Source organism: Protobothrops mucrosquamatus, unplaced genomic scaffold (genome assembly GCF_001527695.2).
Source record: "Protobothrops mucrosquamatus isolate PMUCROS unplaced genomic scaffold, P.Mucros_1.0 scaffold2142, whole genome shotgun sequence".
Taxonomy (NCBI): domain Eukaryota; kingdom Metazoa; phylum Chordata; class Lepidosauria; order Squamata; family Viperidae; genus Protobothrops; species Protobothrops mucrosquamatus.
The window spans coordinates 88263-109717 of record NW_015388240.1 but is presented as its reverse complement, the minus strand read 5'-3'; the positions used below and the strand labels follow the sequence as shown (position 1 = coordinate 109717).

The 21455-nt window shown below is 41.4% G+C and overlaps 3 protein-coding genes across 3 annotated transcripts in view; 1 reads left to right on the top strand and 2 right to left on the bottom strand.

The window, feature by feature from the left end:
- The window catches only part of LOC107294890 (kynurenine formamidase-like), a 5597-nt gene extending 2612 nt beyond the window's left edge, over positions 1-2985 (bottom strand). The window contains exons 1-2 of the mRNA XM_029285730.1: positions 2925-2985; positions 1413-1503 (exon numbers count right to left, since the gene is read on the bottom strand). Coding sequence (XP_029141563.1) covers positions 1413-1503; positions 2925-2954 — 121 coding nt within the window. The 5' untranslated portion in view covers positions 2955-2985. The remainder of the gene's footprint in view (positions 1-1412; positions 1504-2924) is intronic.
- Positions 2986-6375: 3390 nt separating this feature from the next.
- Positions 6376-11047, top strand: TK1 (thymidine kinase 1). The gene is made up of 7 exons (XM_015824164.2): positions 6376-6462; positions 6752-6783; positions 7528-7641; positions 8806-8899; positions 9874-9963; positions 10046-10165; positions 10278-11047. The coding sequence occupies exons 1-7, from the start codon at positions 6397-6399 to the stop codon at positions 10461-10463; spliced, it is 702 nt and encodes a 233-aa protein (XP_015679650.1). The 5' UTR covers positions 6376-6396; the 3' UTR covers positions 10464-11047.
- A 278-nt stretch (positions 11048-11325) lies between these two features.
- Positions 11326-17806, bottom strand: SYNGR2 (synaptogyrin 2). The gene is made up of 5 exons (XM_015824165.2): positions 17611-17806; positions 15366-15603; positions 14087-14226; positions 12320-13611; positions 11326-12210 (listed from the first exon to the last, which is right to left on the bottom strand). Exons 1-4 carry the CDS (start codon positions 17713-17715, stop codon positions 13414-13416), a joined length of 681 nt encoding a protein of 226 aa, XP_015679651.1. The 5' UTR covers positions 17716-17806; the 3' UTR covers positions 11326-12210; positions 12320-13413.
- Between the last annotated feature and the right edge of the window lie 3649 nt (positions 17807-21455).

Sequence of the window (21455 nt, the reverse complement as noted above, 5' to 3'; positions counted from 1 at the left end):
CCTGGCCTAGGGAGGATTTTTAAACTGGGTTTTTTAGAAATTTTAATTATCACAACATAAAAATTTTGGTTTTAATTTGGTTTTATTCGGTGGGGTGTGTGGGTCTTTCTTTGTTTTAATAATGTTGTGAGCCGCCCTGAGTCCTTCGGGAGAAGGGCGGGATATAAATTGAAATAATAAATAAATAAATAAATAAACAACTGCAGTGACTTAATTGTGGCAAGAAAGATCATAAAATGAGGACCCAGATTGTTGGCGGCAATATGCTGACTCTGAAACCATTTAGAGAGGGTTGTGAAGTGGTATATAAGTCTAAGTGCTAGTGTCAACGCTGCTAACATCGGATGTTCTTGCTTTGACAACAAATGGAAATGCAGCTATTTTTCTCTATTGCTTCTAGAGCTAGTTGATGCTGGGAGGGGGAATGTGGATGAGAGTCCAGCTAGTCATAACAATAATAACTCAGCCGTGAGAATCCAAGGTCATTGGGCCCAGAGTTGATAGAGTTTTGGCGGGCTAGAGAGCTGGGGAGAAAGCCTGCGCTTCAAGCTAATTGGGGAATGTGGTTTATGGCTGTTTATTGGAGGAGGGAATTGTGCTTTGATACTTTGTATCCAGGGGAGGGGAATTTAGTTTTTGGTTTCGACTATGTAGTGCCGATACTTTGTTTCTCGAATAAAAGATTCTTTAAGGTAAACAATACCTCGAAGTTCTTTTTGAAGAGTTTCATCTGTCGGAACCATGACATTTAGTGCAAAGTGCTAAAATGGGGTAAAACTCACTTAACAACTCTCTTGCTTAACAAGATAAATTTGGGCTCAATTGAGGTCATAGGTCGAGGACAACCTATCATCACAGCTGCTTCCTGGAAAATCAGTGGCTTTTTACCTTGACATAGCTTCAAAGGAAGGAGGTCTCTTCATTTTTTTTTCAGTATTGCCCAGCTCTTCCCTGGTATATTTTTCTTTTCACAGCAGAGTCCATAAATTTGTATGGCCGACTCATTAGAAATGCCATACCCACCAATTTATTTCAATATTTTCCACCTTCTGGGAAAAGCTGAAGGCTGAGCTGTTCAGGAGGGCTTTGGGGAGCTTGTTGCCATCTGTTGTGTTTTCAGCTTTCTTTGCCTTATTTATTGTATTTCTTTGTCTTGTGAACAAGCAATATTCCTATGTTTGCAGCTTCATGCAAATTTGATGAGAATTAATTTACAAACAAGAGTACACCTGCCACGATATAACCAATCATCACAATGTAATCCTGTGTTCATAAAAGCATGCATGTTGCCTGTTTTACTGAAGCAGACTCATAGGACATAGTATATTTTGGCAATCCACAGGAACTGGGAGGTCTATAGGAAGGCAGTCTGTCTGCTCACCCCATTATTTTGGCTCTTGGATAGCCCATACCTTCAGTCACTGCTTTCATGTGTGCCTCAATCACAGCATCCTTATCCAGCCTTGGAGACCATCTACTAGGGGAGTACTCAGTCTCCAACTCCTGTGTAGAAAAAAAACACCAGGATAACTTGTACAAATGCAATAGCATCAGTACACAATCTGGATAGTTTCAGAAATACTTGTGGTTTGAAATGATGCTAACCTCAAATGATGCTACCTGGGAGAGAGAGGCGAGTGGCTGCCTATATGAATTGCTGCACCTGTAGTCCCATCTGCATGCACAAAATGCCTTTTTTGATTTATTTTCTAGGATTAATTTAGTTAACCTTAGATTTAACAATCTGTGACTGCTTCCATACATCAGAGAAACTTGCACCCTTCTAGTCACGTAGAATTTATTCCCCAGAATTCTCTTAGTCTTAAGACCAATAACATTGATCTAAATCAGGGGTAGTCAACCTTGGCTCTTTTATGACTCGTGGACTTCAATTCCCAGAATTCCTGAGCCAGGAATTCTGGGAGTTGAAGTCCACGAGTCATAAAAGAGCCAAGGTTGACTACCCCTGATCTAAATACTTGGCTGAATAAATCTCCTTTCTATCATCCTGGCCTCTTCTCTGAACCTGAGTATGAAAATGGCAGTATGTTGCAGAAAAGCTCGGAGGAGGAGGAGGGAGGAGGAGGAGGAGGAGGAGGAGGAGGAGGAGGAGGAGGCATGGACCTGAGAAGCTCTGAAAAGCAACCATAGGAGCTCTTTACGCTGCAAAGGCAGTTGCATTGCAGACTGTGATATTCTTGACACAAAGGTTGCTGGTTAAACCTTTTGGGCTTCAATTTTGTGCTGGGTATGATTTTTGCAGCAGGGCCCAGGAGCTGTCTCAGGGAGTTCCTCGGGGAGTGAGGGAACTAAACTTTCAAGCGCATAAATAAATCTCAGATTAAGTCATTTCTTATCCCTTGTTCTAGAGCAGTGGTTCTCAACCTTTTTAATGCTGCGACCCCAACCGGTCGTAAGTCGAGGACTAAACCGGTCGTAAGTCGAGGACTACCCAACCAATCGTAAGTCGAGGACTACCCAACTGGTCGTAAGTCGAGGACTTTCCCTGCCTGGGAGCACTGCGCATGCGTGGTTCCGCCCCCTGCACCGGCCGAGGCGTAGCTGGCAAGCGGCAGAGACGGAGCAGGCCGACCACCAGCTGGCCCAGCCCAAGGGAGGTAAGGCACCCGCCGGAAAAGGGGGAAAAAAATGGCGGACAAAAAAAATGGCAGACAAAAAAAATGGCGGACAGCCTTGCTTGGCGACCCCCGTGAAATGGTCGATCGACCCCAAATGGGGTCCCGACCCACAGGTTGAGAACCACTGTTCTAGAGCAAAACACATTGTACCTCTCCTCTTTCCATTCTGGAAACTCCCAAATCATTTTTTTAATGACTCTAAAGTACATCCACACTAAACAAACACTGAAAATCTCTCTTCCCTCCCTTTCCACAATCACATACACATAAAAACTACAGCTATACCTCTTTTGTCATTTTCTGCCACTTTCCCATAGTAATGGCTACGTTGTGGCTATATTCCTTCTCCTGATGAACCTGGGCTCAGGGCGAACAAAGTGCTGAGAACATACGATCCAAAATAGCCTCTGACAAACAGTGCAGATCCAATCCCATGTTCCTCCTTGGCCTGTGCTCTTCCAGCTGCTCTGTGAGACGTCAGCAATTCCTCATCAAGGAGCTGTCCTCATTGGTCATACCAGCATTGGGGCTGCACAGAAAGCAGTTGTCCTGTTTACTGTAGAACAGAGACACTGAGTAAATTCAGCTTACCGCCTTCCTGCTATTGCAATATCTAAGTGCACAAATTTGGGGGAAGAAATGGTAATGTTAGGCCTGGCAATGCTATCCCTACCCCACCTCAATTTTTCTAGTTTGTCTTAACTTACTGATCTCTGTGTCTCATACATAGATTGTTCTACCATGCCTTTGTAAGCATGCTGAAAACAAGTCATTGGAGTTAAATTTTAACCTAGATACCCCGAGAGAAGGCAGTCAACTTCTAAAAATAAAAGCTGTTTTTATTCAGCATATATCCACTTTAGTTTTGACTGCAGCCACACATTGCTAATATAGACAGAATGTTTTGGTAATGGATCTGTCTTCTGTTTGTTAATCTTAAAACTTGCTAATGTAGCAAATTATTTTATTTTTCCTATCAATGTTACAATTCCCTTTAAAAGGTCCTCTAAAACCAGTATCAAATCAAATGCTCTTAACCAAAAATTTCTCTTTTAATCTTTATTCCCACAATTTTCTCATTTTGTCTTATATATTTATTCAATATTTCAAGGACTAAAAAAAAACAAAATGAGAGGAGATAATGGACAGACCTGTCTTGTTCCTTTTTATATCCCACAAGATTTGTTAACTCTCCGTTAACAATTATTTGTGCTTTCTATGTTGTGTACACCAGTCTTACCCATTTAATAAAATTCTCTTCAAACTTCCTATCTTCCAAAACATTCCCTTATTTTTCTATTAGGTCTGTCCACTGGGGCTCCCTGGACATGACATAGACTGTCCAAGGGGTCTCACTGGGCTTTCATACAATCCCCTCCTCCTTCTTTTCTTTAACTATAAAATATACTGGCTGGGATCCAACAGGCATATAACTTCTATTGTTAACATATATGTTTAATGCTTGACGTAGCCAATCCTCAAAACTTCCATATTTTGGGCAAAATACACTAGTGCTTTTAACAGGATTTCTTAGCCACTCAAAATAACAATATTGAATCACTCTTTCTTTACTCTTAGTCCTGGTTTTACAACATTGTGCCCCATGGACTATCTGGCAGAATGTTCAGAGGAGATCCCACCTCCCCTCCATGGCACTTCTTACCCACCCTGTTTCCCATGCTAGGATCACAATCTCTTCAAAGTTTAACCAAACCACCTGTTCCACCCCCTTCATGGACTTCACACCAACTTGTGCTCCAAGCACGCCACACTACCCATCAACCTGGCCCCAACACACAGAGCTATATATCCCAACCGCCAAGGCAATGCTTAAGTCCAAATTTTCTTACCTTGGTCTGTGCACAAAATTGCTTGGTTGCAGCGCTTCGGTGCCCACTGTATAATTCCCCCAGCACTTTTCCCTTATGATTTCTTTCTCTTAACCTCCGTTCTGGATTCCAGAGGCACACAGGACTCACCAATGATTCACAACATAGGACCATTGAATTCAGTGGGACATGTCTTCTCAGTTGGTGCTTGCTCAGTGACTTCTGCAGCTTTCTGGAGAATCCCGGGAGAGCCCCCAAGTTGTGGGATTCATTGTCTAGCTGAAATAAATAACCACCAGCCAAAACTTCCAAGAGAAAACAATGATAATTTATTTGTACTATACTTTGCAAAGAGGGTGCTCTTTGTGCATGCAAGCACACAGTGGGCACACTCAAAATCTTCAATATTCATTCTTTATATTCCCCATTGCAAATTTACAAATTTACCTCCCACCTCTTCTTCATTGGCTTAGTAATCATACTGTAATCATGTCATCACAACCTATCCAAAGCTCCTATAGTGAATACATTATCTCTGCCCCTGATTACATCTCCCCTAACCCTAACCCCAACCCCTAATTCTACCCCCCCTCCCGCCCTTATTTACAAATTACCTTTTATGATTGTTAGTTCCTAGGGGTTGTCTCTAAAGTTACTATCATATCAGTAAATTCTGGTTAAGACTGGTTTTCAGCATAGCAGAGACCTTCCTAAATGCAATTCTCAAGCTTCAAGCTAGGCTCATGAGATTAAAATATATACAATGTATTTCTTCACAGGCTAGCATGTCTTCTGCAGTTTCTGCAAAAACAATACTCTTTTTCCCACATCAGGATTTGAGGTTGAATTTCATGCTTAAATATGGTGTTGGTTGCTTTTTTTAAAAATCGACAATATTTGATCCCTAGCAATGAAAAATCAGAAAATATTTGAACAACGAAAATATGAATGATTCATGATGCCGGGATCAGGGATGCAGGACGCCAAGAGGCCAAAAAGTTTTCATCCAAAATGCTAAAACGGATACTGTGTCAAGATTCAGGGTTAAATTTCATGCTTAGAAATGTTGTTGGTTGCTTTTTTAAAAATTGATCATATTTTGTCCCCAGCAAAGAAAATTCTGAAAATTGGTGATGCCGCGGTCAGGGATTCAGGAGGCTGAGATGGCGAAATTTGTTTAAACTGAAATTCTAAAATGGATACTGTGTCAAGATTTGGGTTTGAACTTCACGCTTAAAAATTTTCATTTATTTAAGCTGTCTGCACAAGTGATACCTTTCTGCCAGTTAATTCTTTCCAGTTTAGTTGTGACCTTGAATTTCCTGAATGGAAACATCTCTGAATGAGTATGTGCATCCCCTAACGAAGCAAGTGTAAGCATCATGCCACATACCCACAGCCTTCTTCAATCTAACGCTTTCCAAATTTTGTGACAAAAGAAGTTGAAATCTCAAGTTATCAGTTATTAGACAATAGGCTGGGGAGGTCGAATGAATGTTGCTTTGTGTGTGTGTTTTTTTTAACCTTCCCTTGCTTTGCCAACAGAAAAAAAAATCCCTTAAAACAAAAGATTTTGCAACAAAAGAAGAAGACGCCCAGCTAGACAAGCAAATAGAACATTAACAGCAATAGATAAGCAAATTCCGGTATGTCCTTCTTCCCTTCCCCCTTGCTTGCTTGCTTGCTTCGTAGAACATGTTGGAAGTTCCTTCTAAGTCGTCAGGAATGTCAACAAGTACTTTTAAAGAAAAAAAAAATGTGCCGCCTTGTTAGTGATTGGCCAAAAAGTTCTTTTTTTTCATGATTCGCTGACTGGTGGGAGCCGTCCCGATTGGTCAGACCAAACCCCGCGCGCGCGCGCCTGAAAAATGCCGCCTTCCGGGGATTCTACTTTGGAGCGCGGCAATCGGCGGGACGCAGTCGGCACTATGAGTTGCATGATGATGCCGAGAGTGCAACCAGGATCCCCGCACAAGGCCCGCGGCCAGATACAGGTACATGACAGGACGATCCACTTTAGGAGTTTGAAAAGATTACATTATAGCAGTGTTTCCCAACCTTGGTCATTTGAAGACGTGTGGACTTCAACTCCCAGAATTCCCCAGCCAGCAAAGCTGGCTGGGGAATTCTGGGAGTTGAAGTCCACACGTCTTCAAATGACCAAGGTTGGGAAACACTGCATTATAGTCAAGGATGGAAAATTTTGAAGTCAGGGAAGCGAAGGAGTTCGGTAGAAAATGGGAAAACTGCTGACTATTCATTTTTTTCCCCCTCTTATGACAGGTCATCTTTGGACCCATGTTCTCTGGAAAAAGGTATGAAGGCATTACAAATAGTTAGCACTGGTATCTAGATACTAAGATGACTAGAAAAGAAGAGGGGATCTTCAAGTGAAATAAACTATATGGGGAGGGGGGAATTTGCACAGGAGCAAGACAGTCTGCTGGCCTGGTTATATTCAGCTTGCTAGGCCCATGCTTCTCCTTAACTCAGTAACTAGGAATTAAAAGTATGGCTGAGATAATTTTAGCCCTGAAAGCCAACTGGGTGACTTTGGGCCAGTCACTCTCTCTGTCTCACCCACCTCACAGGGTTCTTGTTGTGGGGGAAATTAAGTTATTTGTAAAAATAATAAAGGTGGGCTACAAATAAATAAATAAAAATAATAATTACACTTATATTACAACATATAGAAGAGTAGCACTGTCTTATTCTTTGAAACTTTGGCTAAGAATTCTAGAATTTTAAGCTTCAATATAATTCCAATATCATGTTGGAGAAGGCTGGAATAGGTAGGGGGCAAAAATTTACCATTTTCTCTGTTTCTGATACTGTATCTAAATTGAAAATGGTATAGGTTTGGTATCTTAAGGGAATGTATTATCCAAGGGCTTAGATGCTCAATTACTTTGAAGTTATGTGACCAGATTATTAAAATTGAGATTTTGTGTTGTGCAAAAAGTTTTGATCCATGATAGAATAAAAAAGATTTTACTTTTTGAGTACTTTAGTTTTTTCTGAGTAGCATTTGTCACAAAAGAATCTTAATTCTTTTTTAGCACTGAACTGATGCGCCGAGTCCGTCGATTTCAAATTGCACAGTATAAATGTCTACTAATCAAGTATGCGAAAGACACACGCTATTGTGTCAATGGAGTCTCCACACATGACAGGTGAAAATATACTACGAGCAATGTAAAACAATAGTTTATCATTCAGAGAAAACACTTTACAGGAATACACTTTTTGGTTCAGGAAAATAGGATTCATATGTGTCTTGTAATATTGATTGCTTGTGGGTTTTGTTTTATCATCTTCAAGAAACTGCAATTAGTGGTATTGTCTCAGCATACATCTGACACACTTCTTTGGCCTTAAATATTGTAGAGTGAAGCTTCATGTAAGTCTCAACATAATATGAGCTTTTAGAGAATTAGAAAAAGAATTTACAGATTATGGTAGATAGGCATATATTATTATTATATGAAAAGGCACTGTTTCACAAAAATAAGGCAAGTTCATTTCCTTATATAGTAACTTTCCCAATGATTTTAACTATTATACCTATAAATTACACTTTCACACACAGTTCAATGTTTCTTTACAAACAAAAAAGTAATGGCTCCTGTCACTTTAGAGAGAGGGAACAAAATTGCAAGATTATAAAAGGTTTTGTTAAATGCTAGCATAATCCAGAGCCCTGCTGTGTGCAGTTATGTTTTCATCATAAAATCATTCTTGTGAGGCAAATCACCCCAAACTCTTATGATTCAATCAGTTACACTGAATACTTTATATAACTTTTGTTCTTCAAATAAGCTAAAATTGTGATTCCCTAATTTATATTGGTTGAGCCTTTCAGAACTTCAAATTTTAATTTTTTCACAAAATGTCCACTATTTTCTATGTAAATAGACAATTTCAAAAAGGTAAAGCATTTTTCTACATTTTTTTATTTAAAACTGTGTTCACTAAAATGTTTGCTAACACATGGTCTTTAGGATTCAAAGGGTTGCTGTCTGTCTTAAAGAGGATCTGCAGGTTTTGGTATTTGGGAATAGTTATCCTTAAATAAATTTTAACATGTTGCAGATACTTACCTTATAAAAAGAAACTTATGAAAAAGAGAAGCAACCTAGAATTAAGGAGAAATTTCCTGACAACAATTAATCAGTGGAACGGCTTGCCTTCAAAAATTGTGGGTGCTCCACCGCTGGAGGTTTTTAAGAAGATATTGGACAGCCATTTGTCTGAAATAGTGTAAAGTCTCCAGCTTGAGCAGGGGTTGGACTAGAAGACCTTCGTGGTCCCTTCCAACTGTTATTCTTTCTGCACAGAAACACCATGGAGGCCATGTCAGCTTGTTGTCTCAAAGATGTCCAGCAGGAGGCTCTGAATTCCACTGTGATTGGCATTGATGAAGGCCAGTTTGTAAGTTTATATTATCTGAATGTTTAAATGAACTGCCAAGTACTGATCGTTGTTTCCATGCTTAACAGAGTTTGAAATGTAATTCTATACGCACTTACGTAGGGTAAGACCCATTTTGTTTAATATTAACTCTTGAGATGTTGGGCAACTGTGACAATGTGATAGATTCTTATATTCTCTTGACTTGATTGTAAATGTGAATGGTTAAAATACAATCTTATGCATGCTTCACCTGGAGAGCAAACCCCAGTAAAACTCAGTAGGACTTGGTTCTTAGCAAATGGATAAAATTGGGCTATGAATACCATGTAAATGCTTCTAATGGCATAATCTCAAAGAAATTGAAAATGCAACCAGACTTGGGAGTACAAGTAGAATTTTGGTCAATTCGTCTGAAAAAGAGCATCATAGGGTTAAAAAAGACACACAGAGAGAGAGAGAGAGAGAGAGACAACCTTCAGAAGAATATAATTTTGCTCTCTTAGGTAGGAAAAAGGTGAATGGGGATGTAATATAGAAGTGTGCAAATGTATTCTTTTGAATTATAAAACCTAGAAAGTAAGCCGAATGATCGAATTACAACAAATAAAAATAAATACTTATTTAAAAGGATTAGAACTGTGTATGGGGGAATGACTATATACAATTACCTTTACTACTGGAGAAAGCATATATTCAAAAGTTAAATACTAAAGATCAGTGGGAGGCTTTGCTGTACTCTTGCTTGTGAGCCTCATAGAAGCATCTAATACACCAATGGGTACAGAATGGCTGAGGAATTCTGGGAGTTGAAGTCCACAAGTCTTAAAGTTGCCAAGGTTGAGAACCCCTGAAATAGATCTTCAGCAGCAACACTTTTTTGCTCTTTGGAGGAGCATCACTAACTGTATTCACAACAGTGTCTTACACATTACTTTACAAAGTTTCTAAAAGCTGGAATGAGGGAATGATGAACTTTTAATTTTCCCAATTAGTTTCCAGATATAGTTGAATTTTGTGAGACAATGGCCAATGCAGGAAAGACTGTCATTGTGGCAGCCCTTGATGGAACATTTCAGAGGAGGGTAAGTCTCTTTAAATTCTTCATTAGAATTTCTGGATAGTTTATGTCCCAGATCTATAAAGAAATTCATGGTTTCATTGCAGGCTTTTGGGAACATCTTGCAACTAGTCCCCTTAGCAGAAAGTGTGGTGAAACTTAACGCGGTTTGTATGGAGTGTTTTCATGAAGCCTCTTACACTAAAAGGCTGGGAACAGAGAAAGAGGTAAGACTCCAATAAAAGCTCTCCCTTTCTTTAAAGCTATTGACTGTGAGATAGATATATTGCCTGTTATAGGTTGAGAAAAATCTTTAATTTTTAAATTTCATCCTACTAGGTGGAAGTAATAGGAGGGGCAGACAAATATCACTCAGTCTGCCGGGTCTGCTATTTCAAAAACCGACAACACTTGGTATCCGAAAACAAAGAGAACCTACTGGGTGGGAATAAACCCCTGGATATTAATGCCTCCAGGAAAGTCTTGGCTACCCGTCAGATCATGCAGTGGAATCCATCCAGTTGAACAAAGGAAGCAAGAGATCTGATTCCCAGGTGGATTTAGAGAGACATTTTTTCTGTCCTTCCTTCTAGCTTTGTATGGTTAAACTGATGCCCGTCCAAAACATCAGAGAGAGTTGTTTTTATGAGAAGCAACAAGGCTTGAAGACATTATAACATGCTATGAATAAGGGTGTTCTATATTGAGAACTGCACTGGTTTCTTAGTCTCTAGAGGGAAGATTTTGTAATGTCATTAGTGGCATTTCCTCTTGCACAAAACTTCCCCAAACGGTTTAATTCAGAGTTTTAACGGCCATAATAGCTAAATTTACTAACAGCAAGTTGCACTATGAAACTGGAACATTATTTTTCTGAATCCATCAAATTGGGGCTCGAGGGCAGGGGAATTCTGACTCTATATTCAATAGGTAATTCATTGACAATGAAACAGGCTGTTGGGTTGTAAAGACTGAATAGATTAACTGAACAAAATGTATTTTTATTTGGTGCTGTGTATATCTGCCTATAAGTAAAGGTCTGGACTTACAAAGAAAAAGGCCCTTTCTCCAGCCCTTATAATCAAGATAATAAAGGTTCTTTAATTGCTGTCCAACTTTCCTGGATAGAGATTGACACCTTACATTATTGATTTAATTATATTCTACTTTTGCTTGTTTAATTTATTAAACTGGCTACTAATGTGTCAGTCGTTGTTTAAGGATTATATTCCTGCTTTATACTTTCTAGCATACTATCTAGCATTTTGGTTTTACTGCAGTGATGAGTATCCGCACTTCCTCTTTTTGAGTAAATGTAGTCCTTTTACACTGAAAATATCCCCAGTGACTTCTGTTGTCTTAGGAGCAGAAATATTAACTTCTGTAGTGGAAACTGAAGCATTGGTTTTAATCAATGATATAGTGAATAAAATTATTCTTACTTTTAAGTTTTATGTGTAGTACCAGTTCACCTTAAGAATATTTAAGTTCAGTGACAAAAACTTTACTACTGGTTTAAAATGTATTCCAGAGTTACCCAATCACTTTGTTAATGCCTGTTGATATAACACATCATACTGCCCTAATAAGTAAATCATTAATCAGGAAATGGCTATATATATGACATTCAGTAAAGGGAAATTACAGCTGAAAATGCTAAGATTGTTTTCTCTCTGGGAAGCTTAAAAATAATTACTACCAATAATCCTACCCTAGTTATTCCTAAACAGTACAAATGATCTTCACATAAGCTATATAATTTTTTTTCAGACAAAAAGCAGGCAATAAAGGGTTCATGCTTTTTAAACGATCCAGTGCTGTCCATTTGTTAGACAACAATACACCCTTGCCCAGTTATTAATCCCTCTGTAAATTATTTTCCTCTCCCCTAAAATTATACGATACATGAAAATCCACAGTATGTTCTAAGGGATGTGTATAATCCAACTTCTACTATGGCAAAAGATTTAAAACACTTCAAAGCCCCAAGATTGCAATATTTGCCTGAAGTTTCCCAAAACATGCAATTAGAAAAGAGCAGTGTTAACAGCCACAGGCTAGGGATACAAAAAAGGCCATTATCTCACAAAGACTTGTTAATGAAGATGTATAAAAACATTGTGTGCAGAACAGCCATTTTTAGCTGGTCTATGCCTGAACTAAAATGCATCAATTTTGAATGAATTTGTCTGTATAAAGACTAAAATGGAGCCCCCTTTGTTCCAGTGGTAGACTGAAACACAGATGGTTTGAAATAGGACGGGTAGGCAACCTCGGCTCTTTTATGACTCATGGACTTCAACTCCCAGAATTCCTGAGTCAGCATAGCTGAATTCTGGGAGTTGAAGTCCATGAGTCATAAAAGAGCCGAGGTTGCCTACCCCTGAAATAGGACAAGAGTGGTACCACATGCAGAGACTGGCAGTCACAGCAGGGAAGAAAAGAAGGCACTGTGGAAGTGGGGATAGGGTCTGCTGTGCTTTTGGGGCAGGGACTGTGCTGGGAAGATCGGGAAGTGAGGCAATGGGATATGCTGTGCTTTGGCACTGGCTGTGGTTGAAGGCAATATGCCTATTCTAGTCACCAGAAAAATCTGCCTGATTTGAGTTTGATCAAAAGAGAGTACTGCAGCTGTTGTTTTTGAGCTTCCAGAATGCAGAGTGTTATGAGTTCGAAGCAGTGACTTTCCACTTCATGCACATTCCTGTTTGCGTTTTCCTTTCCTTTCTTAGCTTTTCAGGAAAGGTTAGGAGAATAAACTGCAAGAGTGAGTTTACCTTTGGTACATTATTGAAAACCTGTGGGCCTCTATAGAATACTTAAAACAGGTGTCAAATTCTCCATGGAGCCAAGTCCTTCCCACTTTAAACCAAAGAAAAATGTATGATATAGTAAATGCAATACGTCTAAAGCTTTATCTAGAAATGCTTTTAATTGGTTTTGGTATCAGCAGCTGAAACGATAGAAAGCAGTGCACAGTCTGGAAGGGCAGCACCACAGAGCCATAGGAACACCAGACCCATTGGAAGTCTAGAATGGTCAAGATGCGCAAGCACACCAAGGCACAGATGTAACAGCATTGGGGCAGGATAGCTGGGGCAAGGATTCCACTGGGGCACATCCAGTAGAAGTACAGTGTTCCTCTGCGGCAGAATGTCTCTAGCTATTTCCAGCAAGCAGCTTAAGTTAGCTGCAGCAATAATAAAATCAAGTAGTCAATACCATTTCAGCAATTAATATTCCTTGCAAGTCACACAGCAAGCTTCCTGTGCCCATAAAAGAAACATCACTTTCTGCAAGATGCAAGTTTTGAAAATAGTAGAATATCCCAGAACCCAAAACATATACATGCACAACCCACAATCTTGGTTGTGGCACCACAATTTCACAGTAGACATGGTTCCCACCTCAAGAAATGAACACATAGCACTAGGATACTATCCCTGCCAGCTGCTTTGAACAGTGTTAGTAGCAATCAATACACAGGTGGAGGCTGGTAGCCCTCAGAGTTCTCTGCAGTCTGAGTGAAGGGCGGCTGCTGGTAGCTCTCATGACTGACATTGGGGTAACTGGAGTATGGAGGTGTTGGGCCTGGAGCTGGGTCGATGTAACTCTGGTCAAAATCTTGGACACCCATACGGTAACGTTGAAGGGCGAAGGCAATCAGGAGTCCCTAGGGAGAGGAACAGTTATTTGCAATAGTAGGAATCTGCCCCTAAAGATTTGCTTGCCAGAGAAGAGATACCCTCTGCAAAACTCAGCACCGTATTCAATGAATATGCCATCAACTTAATTTAATCACGCTGCAGCTTAACTGAAAAAGTTACTTCTCGTCAAGTCATTTCTATTGTAAAAGGCACCTGGATGCATTTCCCTGGAATTCCTTCCACAAAGGTTTTTACAGCCTTTCTATAAAAGATAATAACTTTCATGTTCCTTGGGCAATTAGAAGGCTGTGTTAATGACTGAGATTTGGATCAGTTATTCTCTGGTTTTGTGCTCAGGTCCCTTTAATGAAATAGCAAAGGAATCACCAGTTTCCTATCCTGTTTATCAACCAGGCAAAATAAACCTTAAAGCTACTTGACCTCCCTAGGCTGACAATGTTCCTCCCTGGGCTTTTTTGAGACAGAGGAAGAAACTCTTACCCATGAAAAAATGGAGAAGAAACTGAAGGCAATCGATGCACGGGCAGAATCAGCCCCAAGTGTTATATCTTCAGCCTTTGTTGATGACCATTGGTTTGCCAGCACACAGAATCCAATAAACCACAAAAAGGTCCAAACAGCTAGACAGAAGACAAGGGAGCACTTAATCACATCCTTACAGATTACATGATAGCACAGAAGTAACATTTTAACTCTAGTTATGAGAAGTTACAGTACATTAATCCTATTCTGACATTCTTTTGGGGGGAGTTCAAGTCAGCATTTGCCACTTTAGACAAATGGTCTAGAGCAGCAGCTCCCAAACTTTTGGGCGCTAGGGACTGGTTCCGTGGAGGATGTTTTTTTCGTGGATCAGGGCGTGTGGTTTCACACACTCTGGATCCCATGTGTGTGCAGATGGGACTTCACTCACTTGCGTAGCCCGACTCCTGGCAGGCCGTGAACCAATGCTGGTCTATGGGCTGGGGACCCCTGGTCTAGAGCATGGGCAGGCTTCATTCTAACTCCATGATAGGCATTAGGCAATCTGATATCCTTCAAACACTTGGAACAATATCCCAGTATTCTTGATCATTGTCAATGATGGCAGAGACTGATGTGGCATTGAAAAAGGAGATTTCTGACCAGTCCTCTGATGTTATAGCCATTGCAGCGTCCCCATGGTCACATGATCACAATTTGGGTGCTTGGCTTTATGATGGTTGCACCACTCCGCAGTCAGACAATTGCTATTTGCAACCCTTAACAGCCAACTTCCAACAAGCAAAATCAATGGGGAAGCCAGCAGGAAGTCGCAAATCATAGTCAAATGGCATTGCACTTAACTGTGGGTTATGTGCTTCACAATTGCAATCACATAACTTTGCTTAGTGATGGAACTGCAGGTCCCAGTTGCAGTCGGTAAGTGAAGACTACCAATAGTGATTTTTTTTTTTATTCAGAGCATAAGACACCTTAAGTTTAAACCAGAGAACAGGCTCCAATTCTATGGTCTCTTATCCTTCAGCAGTTATCCACATTAAGAATCACCCAGAATAAGGTCCTATCCCTAAAGCCACTTTGCCCTTTCACAAAGCAAACCTTAAAAGAGCATCATTCCCAAAAAATCTGAATAATTACACTCAAGCACAGGGGAATAGGAGCCAAAAGGGAAAATGCTGTCCAAGTCTGGAAGAGAGGGAAGAGAAAAAAGAGCATGGACAGAACTCAGCTTTTTCCCCCAGAGACCTGTTTGAGTTCACATCTCCCAGAAGCATACCTGAGAAGGCTAGGTCGGCCATAACGAGGTACTTGCGATCAGTGGCACTGCTAATCTGGGGAAAGTAGACGTCAACCATAAAGAAAAATATACAAGCCAGGAAGGCAATCACACCAATGCCGATACCATAACGACAGGTATCCTCACTACGATTAAAGATGCAGTGAAGTTCAGAGCTTTGGGGGTCATTGGTGTAACCTTCTCCAATGATGCAGGAGAAAACAATGAGTGCAAATACCTGCAAAATAATAGAAGGGGAAAAGGTCAATGCTAGCATTTCCCAGGGCAACGGGGAAAGCCCATTTTAACCATTTATCAAATTACTAACAGATTCCTCCAAGTTCTGAACTCGAATACTCCTGCATGGCGCTATTCTAGGGCAAGAAGCCAACTTGCAATATAGGCACATTTTATTGGTATGCTGTCCAACACTATCATAAATTAAAGCTGTGATAAAAAGGGAGTAATAAGAAATTAAAACAAAGTATGGTCCAACCATAAAACTCCGCAATCAGCTAGCTCTGCTATTCAGGCAACAGCCCTGCCCAAGAGGAATTCCCCATCCACCGTTCACAGACATGTGCTCACTTTTCCCTCCACAAACACCAGAAACTTTATCTTAAAAGATTTCCTGGTTCCTGATAATGAAATGGAATTGAAACAGGCTCCCGAACGACAAACAAACTAAATGCTCATCGCCGGTAATCAAGCACACCCTCAAACCAGATGCCTCTCAAACCAAATCAGCATAGTAGCCTTTTTGTGTGCAGGCATGACTTGCTTGGGCTATACTAAAAAATTTTTTGAAGAAAATTACAGAAACTTCTAAAAAGTTTAAAAAAAAAAAAAAAAAAAAGCCACAGAATAAATCACTTCAAATCTTTAACAAATACAAATTTCCCAGGATTTCAGGCCACCCTCTCAGGCTTCGCCCTTAAAAGAAAGTAAGAGTATAGGAGAGTCAAATAAGACGGCTGCAAGCTACTTCCGTGTTTTGGCCAAGAAAACCAGAGGGACCAGTCGAGCTCGACTTGAATGGGTCTTTGTCTAGGGGCAGGGGTAGGCAACCTTGGCTCTTTTATGACTCGGGGACTTCAACTCCCAGAATTCCTGAGCCAGCACAGCTGGCTCAGGAATTCTGGGAATTGAAGTCCCCGAGTCATAAAAGAGCCAAGGTTGCCTACTTCTGGTCTAGGGTGCCTGGACTTATTTCCCTAAGTCTTGCAGTAGCTGCCGGCGCGCAGGGCATTGCCACGTTCCTCGTCAAGGCAGGGCTGGGTGCTTAAAAGCAAGGGAGAGCCGGAGCCACGGCCGCGCTCACTTGCTGGTCCTATTCTCGTAAGACTGCAAGGAAGCCAGCCCCGCGCACCACCCGCGGTCCATCAGCTGACCTCCCTTATGACTAGGCTGCCGTGCAAACAACACTCGGTACAAACGGAGGGAGTTTAATCCGGCCGAACTGAAACAAAGCTAATCTGAAGCAAAGCACCGACCCTCCGTCGCCCCAAGGACCTGAAGGTGGGGGGGGGGGGGTTCCTGCCCGGCGAGCGTCAAAACACACCCGCGTCTGGTCTGCAAAGCAAAAGGCAAGAATTGATCCCAGCCCGGCCTGAAGCTCACTTTCCCAAGCGGCTCGGCGTCGCGGGCATTTTGGAGAAGCGAAACACCGAAGGGAGATTTCTCTAGCATTCGCCCTGGAATAAAGCAATAATCCCTCTCCGGGGGGGGGGGGCGACGGCCTGGCCCAGGGGTAGGCAACCTTGGCTCTTTTATGACTCGTGGACTTCAACTCCCAGAATTCCTGAGCCAGCATAGCTGGCTCAGGAATTCTGGGAGTTGAAGTCCACGAGTCATAAAAGAGCCAAGGTTGCCTACCCCTGGCCTGGCCGATTCTCCAGCTGGAGTTCCAGCAGGGGCCTCCGCCCGCTCTAACAGCGTTGCGTGACTCTGCATTGCTCCGCTCAGACGACTTTCCCTCCTAGGTAGGGGTCCCAGCCCAGGTGCGCGATAGTAAGCAGAGGCTCCTCTAGCGGCCCCACCGCAGCTGCTGCCAGAACCCCTAACCTACCGGCACTCCGGCCACGTCACGTGCCGTGGGCCACACCCTAGCCGAGAGCAGGTGAGAGCACCCATTCCACGCGTGCCCGCGAGGGGGACGTAAAAGAGAAGAAGCGAATCCGTCTCCAAGCAAGCTCGAGCCCCCTGATCGTTTCAAGCCGGGCCGGGCCGACCTCCGCACACTCACCGCACTGAAAATGCGCGCGATGACCTGTGGCTGCTGCAAGAAGTGCCACAGGTCGAACGTGCCTCCCGCTTTAGCGGCCCCGTAGGCGCCTCCGCCGCTCTCCATAACTCTCTGACGCTGCTTTCCGCGCCGCCGTCCCAGCCCGGAACTCCCTACGGCCGCCTCGCCCAAACTTGTGTGGAGCGTTCACAAGCCCCGCCCCTTGGGAGGAGACCCTGCCCGGGACGGCGGAGGCAAGGTAGAGCGCGTGGTGGCTGAGAGAGAGACCGAAGTCGGGGTTTGCGCTCCTGCTCTCGTCGAAGTGGTTCGCCGCCGCCTTCTCCCTTTTTACTAAGGAAGGAAGCGCGCCTGTGCGGTCTAGCTTTACCTGTTATAGTGCACTTTCGAGCTGTGGTTGTGATGATGCCACGCAAGTCTGGTGGGGGGGGAGGGTAACAGTACCAAGAGGGGGGGTGGAAGGTTTTCATTCAATCTCCTGAATTCGGGCAAATTTCTAACTGGCATATAGGAAAGTATAATCGCTGTAGCAGCCACTACTCAACTATCGGAGAAAGCAAAATATCCATTGGCGTAACATTAAGCACACGTTATTAAAATATATTTTTTTTTAAAAAAAAAAAATCTGAATTTAATATATTGCTCACTGGTGCCCCTGCTCTGCAAGATGCACAATTCGCCAGCTGGTTTCTAGATGGAATTTAAGATAGCGACTATTACTTAGAAAGCCCTATATAGCATAGGGCAGGGGTAGGCAACCTTGGCTCTTTTATGACTCGTGGACTTCAACTCCCAGAATTCCTTTAGCCACCATGCCTGGCTCAGGAATTCTGGGAGTTGAAGTCCACGAGTCATAAAAGAGTCAAGGTTGCCCATCCCTGGCATAGGGCTACTATTTGAAGGACCATCTGCCTCGTGATTTCTGTCCATCCTGTATGATCTGGTAGGGTGGACATGCTCCAAAGCCCCTCCATTAAACAGTGTCATCTTCTGAAGCTGGAAAATGTGCTTTATCTGAATGGTGCCTCCCTTCTAGATCCCTGCAGTTCCCACCCTGAAGCGGTCCTGGAAGGCCTTGAAAAGCCTAGAGTAAGATGGGTGGGATTCCCCTGCTTGTGACATTTTATGTTGGCTTTGTTGTTTAGGTTGCCCTCACATAATTATTTTGTAGTTAACTTTTGTGCTACTCTGTTAATTTTTTGTATATTGTTTTTATATTATTCTGTTGTGAGCCGCTTAGAGGCAGTTGGAGTTGAGCAGCACCCATATTGAATAAATTAAATATGTTCTATAAATTGCTTGTTATATTGAAGAAACAGCAATCAGGATACAGGTTGAGAATAGTTCCTCTTTCTCTGAAGGGTGTACTATGTTCACGGTTGGAGAATTTTCAGCAAAACCTATCAGGGTCTGAATGACATATTTCAGATCAAGGCCTTAGATTAGAACATGGGCTCCCTTTATGAAAAAAGAAAGACTGAATAAATGTTCTTTAATGTTAAATGCAACAAAAGGAAAATACTGGGCACATAGCAAGTAGTTTAATCCTGAGCAATTGTAGCACCTTTAATCTCATGAGATACATTTATCTTGATTTCTAATGTTATCTAATCTGAAATACACCGATTTTTCCAGACTTCGTAGAAGTGGTTTTGATTCATTTGAACTATTTATAGCCTTCCCTCATTTGCATCCAACCCTCACAAACATGCCCTGGCATATTTTTTTCTGCCCCGTTCCTATGGCCTTCATCGTGGCTCTTTTTCATGAGTCACTCTTAGATGTACCAGTACTGAAACAATGTTCTCTTTACCAAGGATACTGCTGAAGGCCACCTTAAGGTATATAAAAGCTGTTAGTCTTTGGTTCTCATCACCTAAGAGGGAAATCATCGGGGGGGCCTGCAGTGACTTGAAATGGAAGTATTAGAGGCAAAATAAGAATCAGCAATGAAAACAGCAAATTTAGATGTTTTTTTCTATTCCCACCAACTCAATAGCAGGGAAAAATCCTGAGTCATGTTGAAATCAGTTTAGAGTGCAGGATTTTAGATCCATTATGATTGTGCAGGAGTGAAAATCTAATACATGTGATTCATTAAATAAAACACACGACTTTGTGTTATGTGTGTCATAAATACGATGCAGTAGATCAAAGAGTTGGTCTGTGCTCTGGTCAATAAGGTTTTCCTGCCTCATGTTTAGATCAGGGCCATTTTCTAATTCAGATGTATTATTTTGTGGGTTCCGCTCTCCTCAGAAGAAAATATATTTTCTTGCTTGATCATCCTGTAACTCTCCTACCAGCTTCTTCTACATTCCTTTTTTTCAGGGGTTTTTTACACCAGGTTTAGGGGAATTCCATCAGAACTGTACTTTCTTCACTAAATATCACTTTTCTTAGGCACACAAAATTCACATTAACAAGAAAAAAATGAACCACTAAACCATTATATTAAATAATATCAAAACAAAACATCTTCCCATCATAGGTATCATCAATTCCACAGTGGATATTAATGCATCTCATCCAACATCCTTCTGCAAAATTATCAGGATTGCTCACTGTACATGTTGTCTCTTGAATCTGTAATGCTTTGTCTATTTGCCTGTGTCTGAGAAATGTAAACCGCAAAGACAATGCTGAGAGAGAGAAACAAGAAACTGTCAAGCTGATGCCAGTAGTTCCTGTATTCTTACTTTTTACTTCCCTCACTGAATAGATAGTGAAAAGGAAGTATTAATTGAAGGATATCGGCATGAAAAAAACAAATTTTCGAAATGCTCAAGATTGAATTGTGAAAAAGGCAGCTGGTGTTGGAGAATTTGCAGTTATATAACTTAACAAAAAACAACAACCAGACCTGCTCACTAGTTGCAGCTCAGCAAGGTCGAACCATGCCCTGACAACACCAATCATCTTCCTTAGCCCATGATACGGCCCTGTGCATGAATGGTGGCGTCATTATGTGTACTGGTAAAAAAGCCAATGATATCCCGTCACAATGTTATGGTACAGGTAGTCTTCGACTTACAACCATCCATTTATTGACTCTTCAAAGTTACAACGGCACTAAAAAAAGTGGTTTATGTCCATTGTTCACACATAGGTCCCTTGCAGAATCCCCGTGGTCACATGATCAAAATTCAGAAGCTTGGAGCTGGCATGCATTTATGATGGCTGCTTTTTTGTGACTGCCATATAATCCCAGAAAAGACATGGCTATATTGAAGAGTCGCCTATAGGTTTTACATTCACACATTTCACACTCTTCAGAGCATCATTGTGGAACTCAATCCAAAGTACTGTCTAGAAGATCTACATATTAGTTACTATCTAATAAAGAGCATTTTCCTATCTGGTTGCAAAGTAGAATCTGGGGGGGGGGGATATTGCTATTTTAAAGGCTTGTAAATCATCCTTGTATATGAACACCCAGATTCCTTTGATAGTAATGATAATGTCTCTGATTTGATAAATTTATTTTTATACCACATTTATATATTGTCCAATAGCTGAAGAATGTGTGTGTGTGAGAGAGAGGGAGGGAGAGAGAGAGAGAGAGAGAGAGAATATGCCTAGGCATCATGAAAACCAAGCGAATTGGATTGAATCCATAATCCAGATCACCTTTAAAAGACACACATTGACCCTTTTTTATTTAGTGTTTATGACAGGTGAACATACAGCAAAGCAACAGCAGAAATGGCTATACGTCTGCCTTGATTCATTTGAGTACTGTATTTGAACTACTACAGTACTTTAAACATTAAATTATGTGGTCCTGGAACATCTGTTTGCAAGTTGCTGAGCCAGTGCAGAAGTTGGATATTTAGTGCAGTATTTCT

What these genes read in the sequence shown, in the direction of transcription:
- TK1 (XM_015824164.2), top strand. Translation starts at nt 6,397, where the DNA reads ATGAGTTGCATGATGATGCCGAGAGTGCAACCAGGATCCCCGCACAAG. An exon ending in GCATTGATGAAGGCCAGTTT is followed by an intron (nt 8,900 to 9,873) that starts GTAAGTTTATAT and finishes TTTCCCAATTAG; the next exon opens with TTTCCAGATATAGTTGAATT. An exon ending in ATGGAACATTTCAGAGGAGG is followed by an intron (nt 9,964 to 10,045) that starts GTAAGTCTCTTT and finishes GTTTCATTGCAG; the next exon opens with GCTTTTGGGAACATCTTGCA.
- SYNGR2 (XM_015824165.2), bottom strand. Translation starts at nt 17,715, where the DNA reads ATGGAGAGCGGCGGAGGCGCCTACGGGGCCGCTAAAGCGGGAGGCACG. An exon ending in TCGCGCGCATTTTCAGTGCG is followed by an intron (nt 15,604 to 17,610) that starts GTGAGTGTGCGG and finishes ATTATTTTGCAG; the next exon opens with GTATTTGCACTCATTGTTTT. An exon ending in TCTTCTCCATTTTTTCATGG is followed by an intron (nt 13,612 to 14,086) that starts GTAAGAGTTTCT and finishes TCCTCTCCCTAG; the next exon opens with GGACTCCTGATTGCCTTCGC.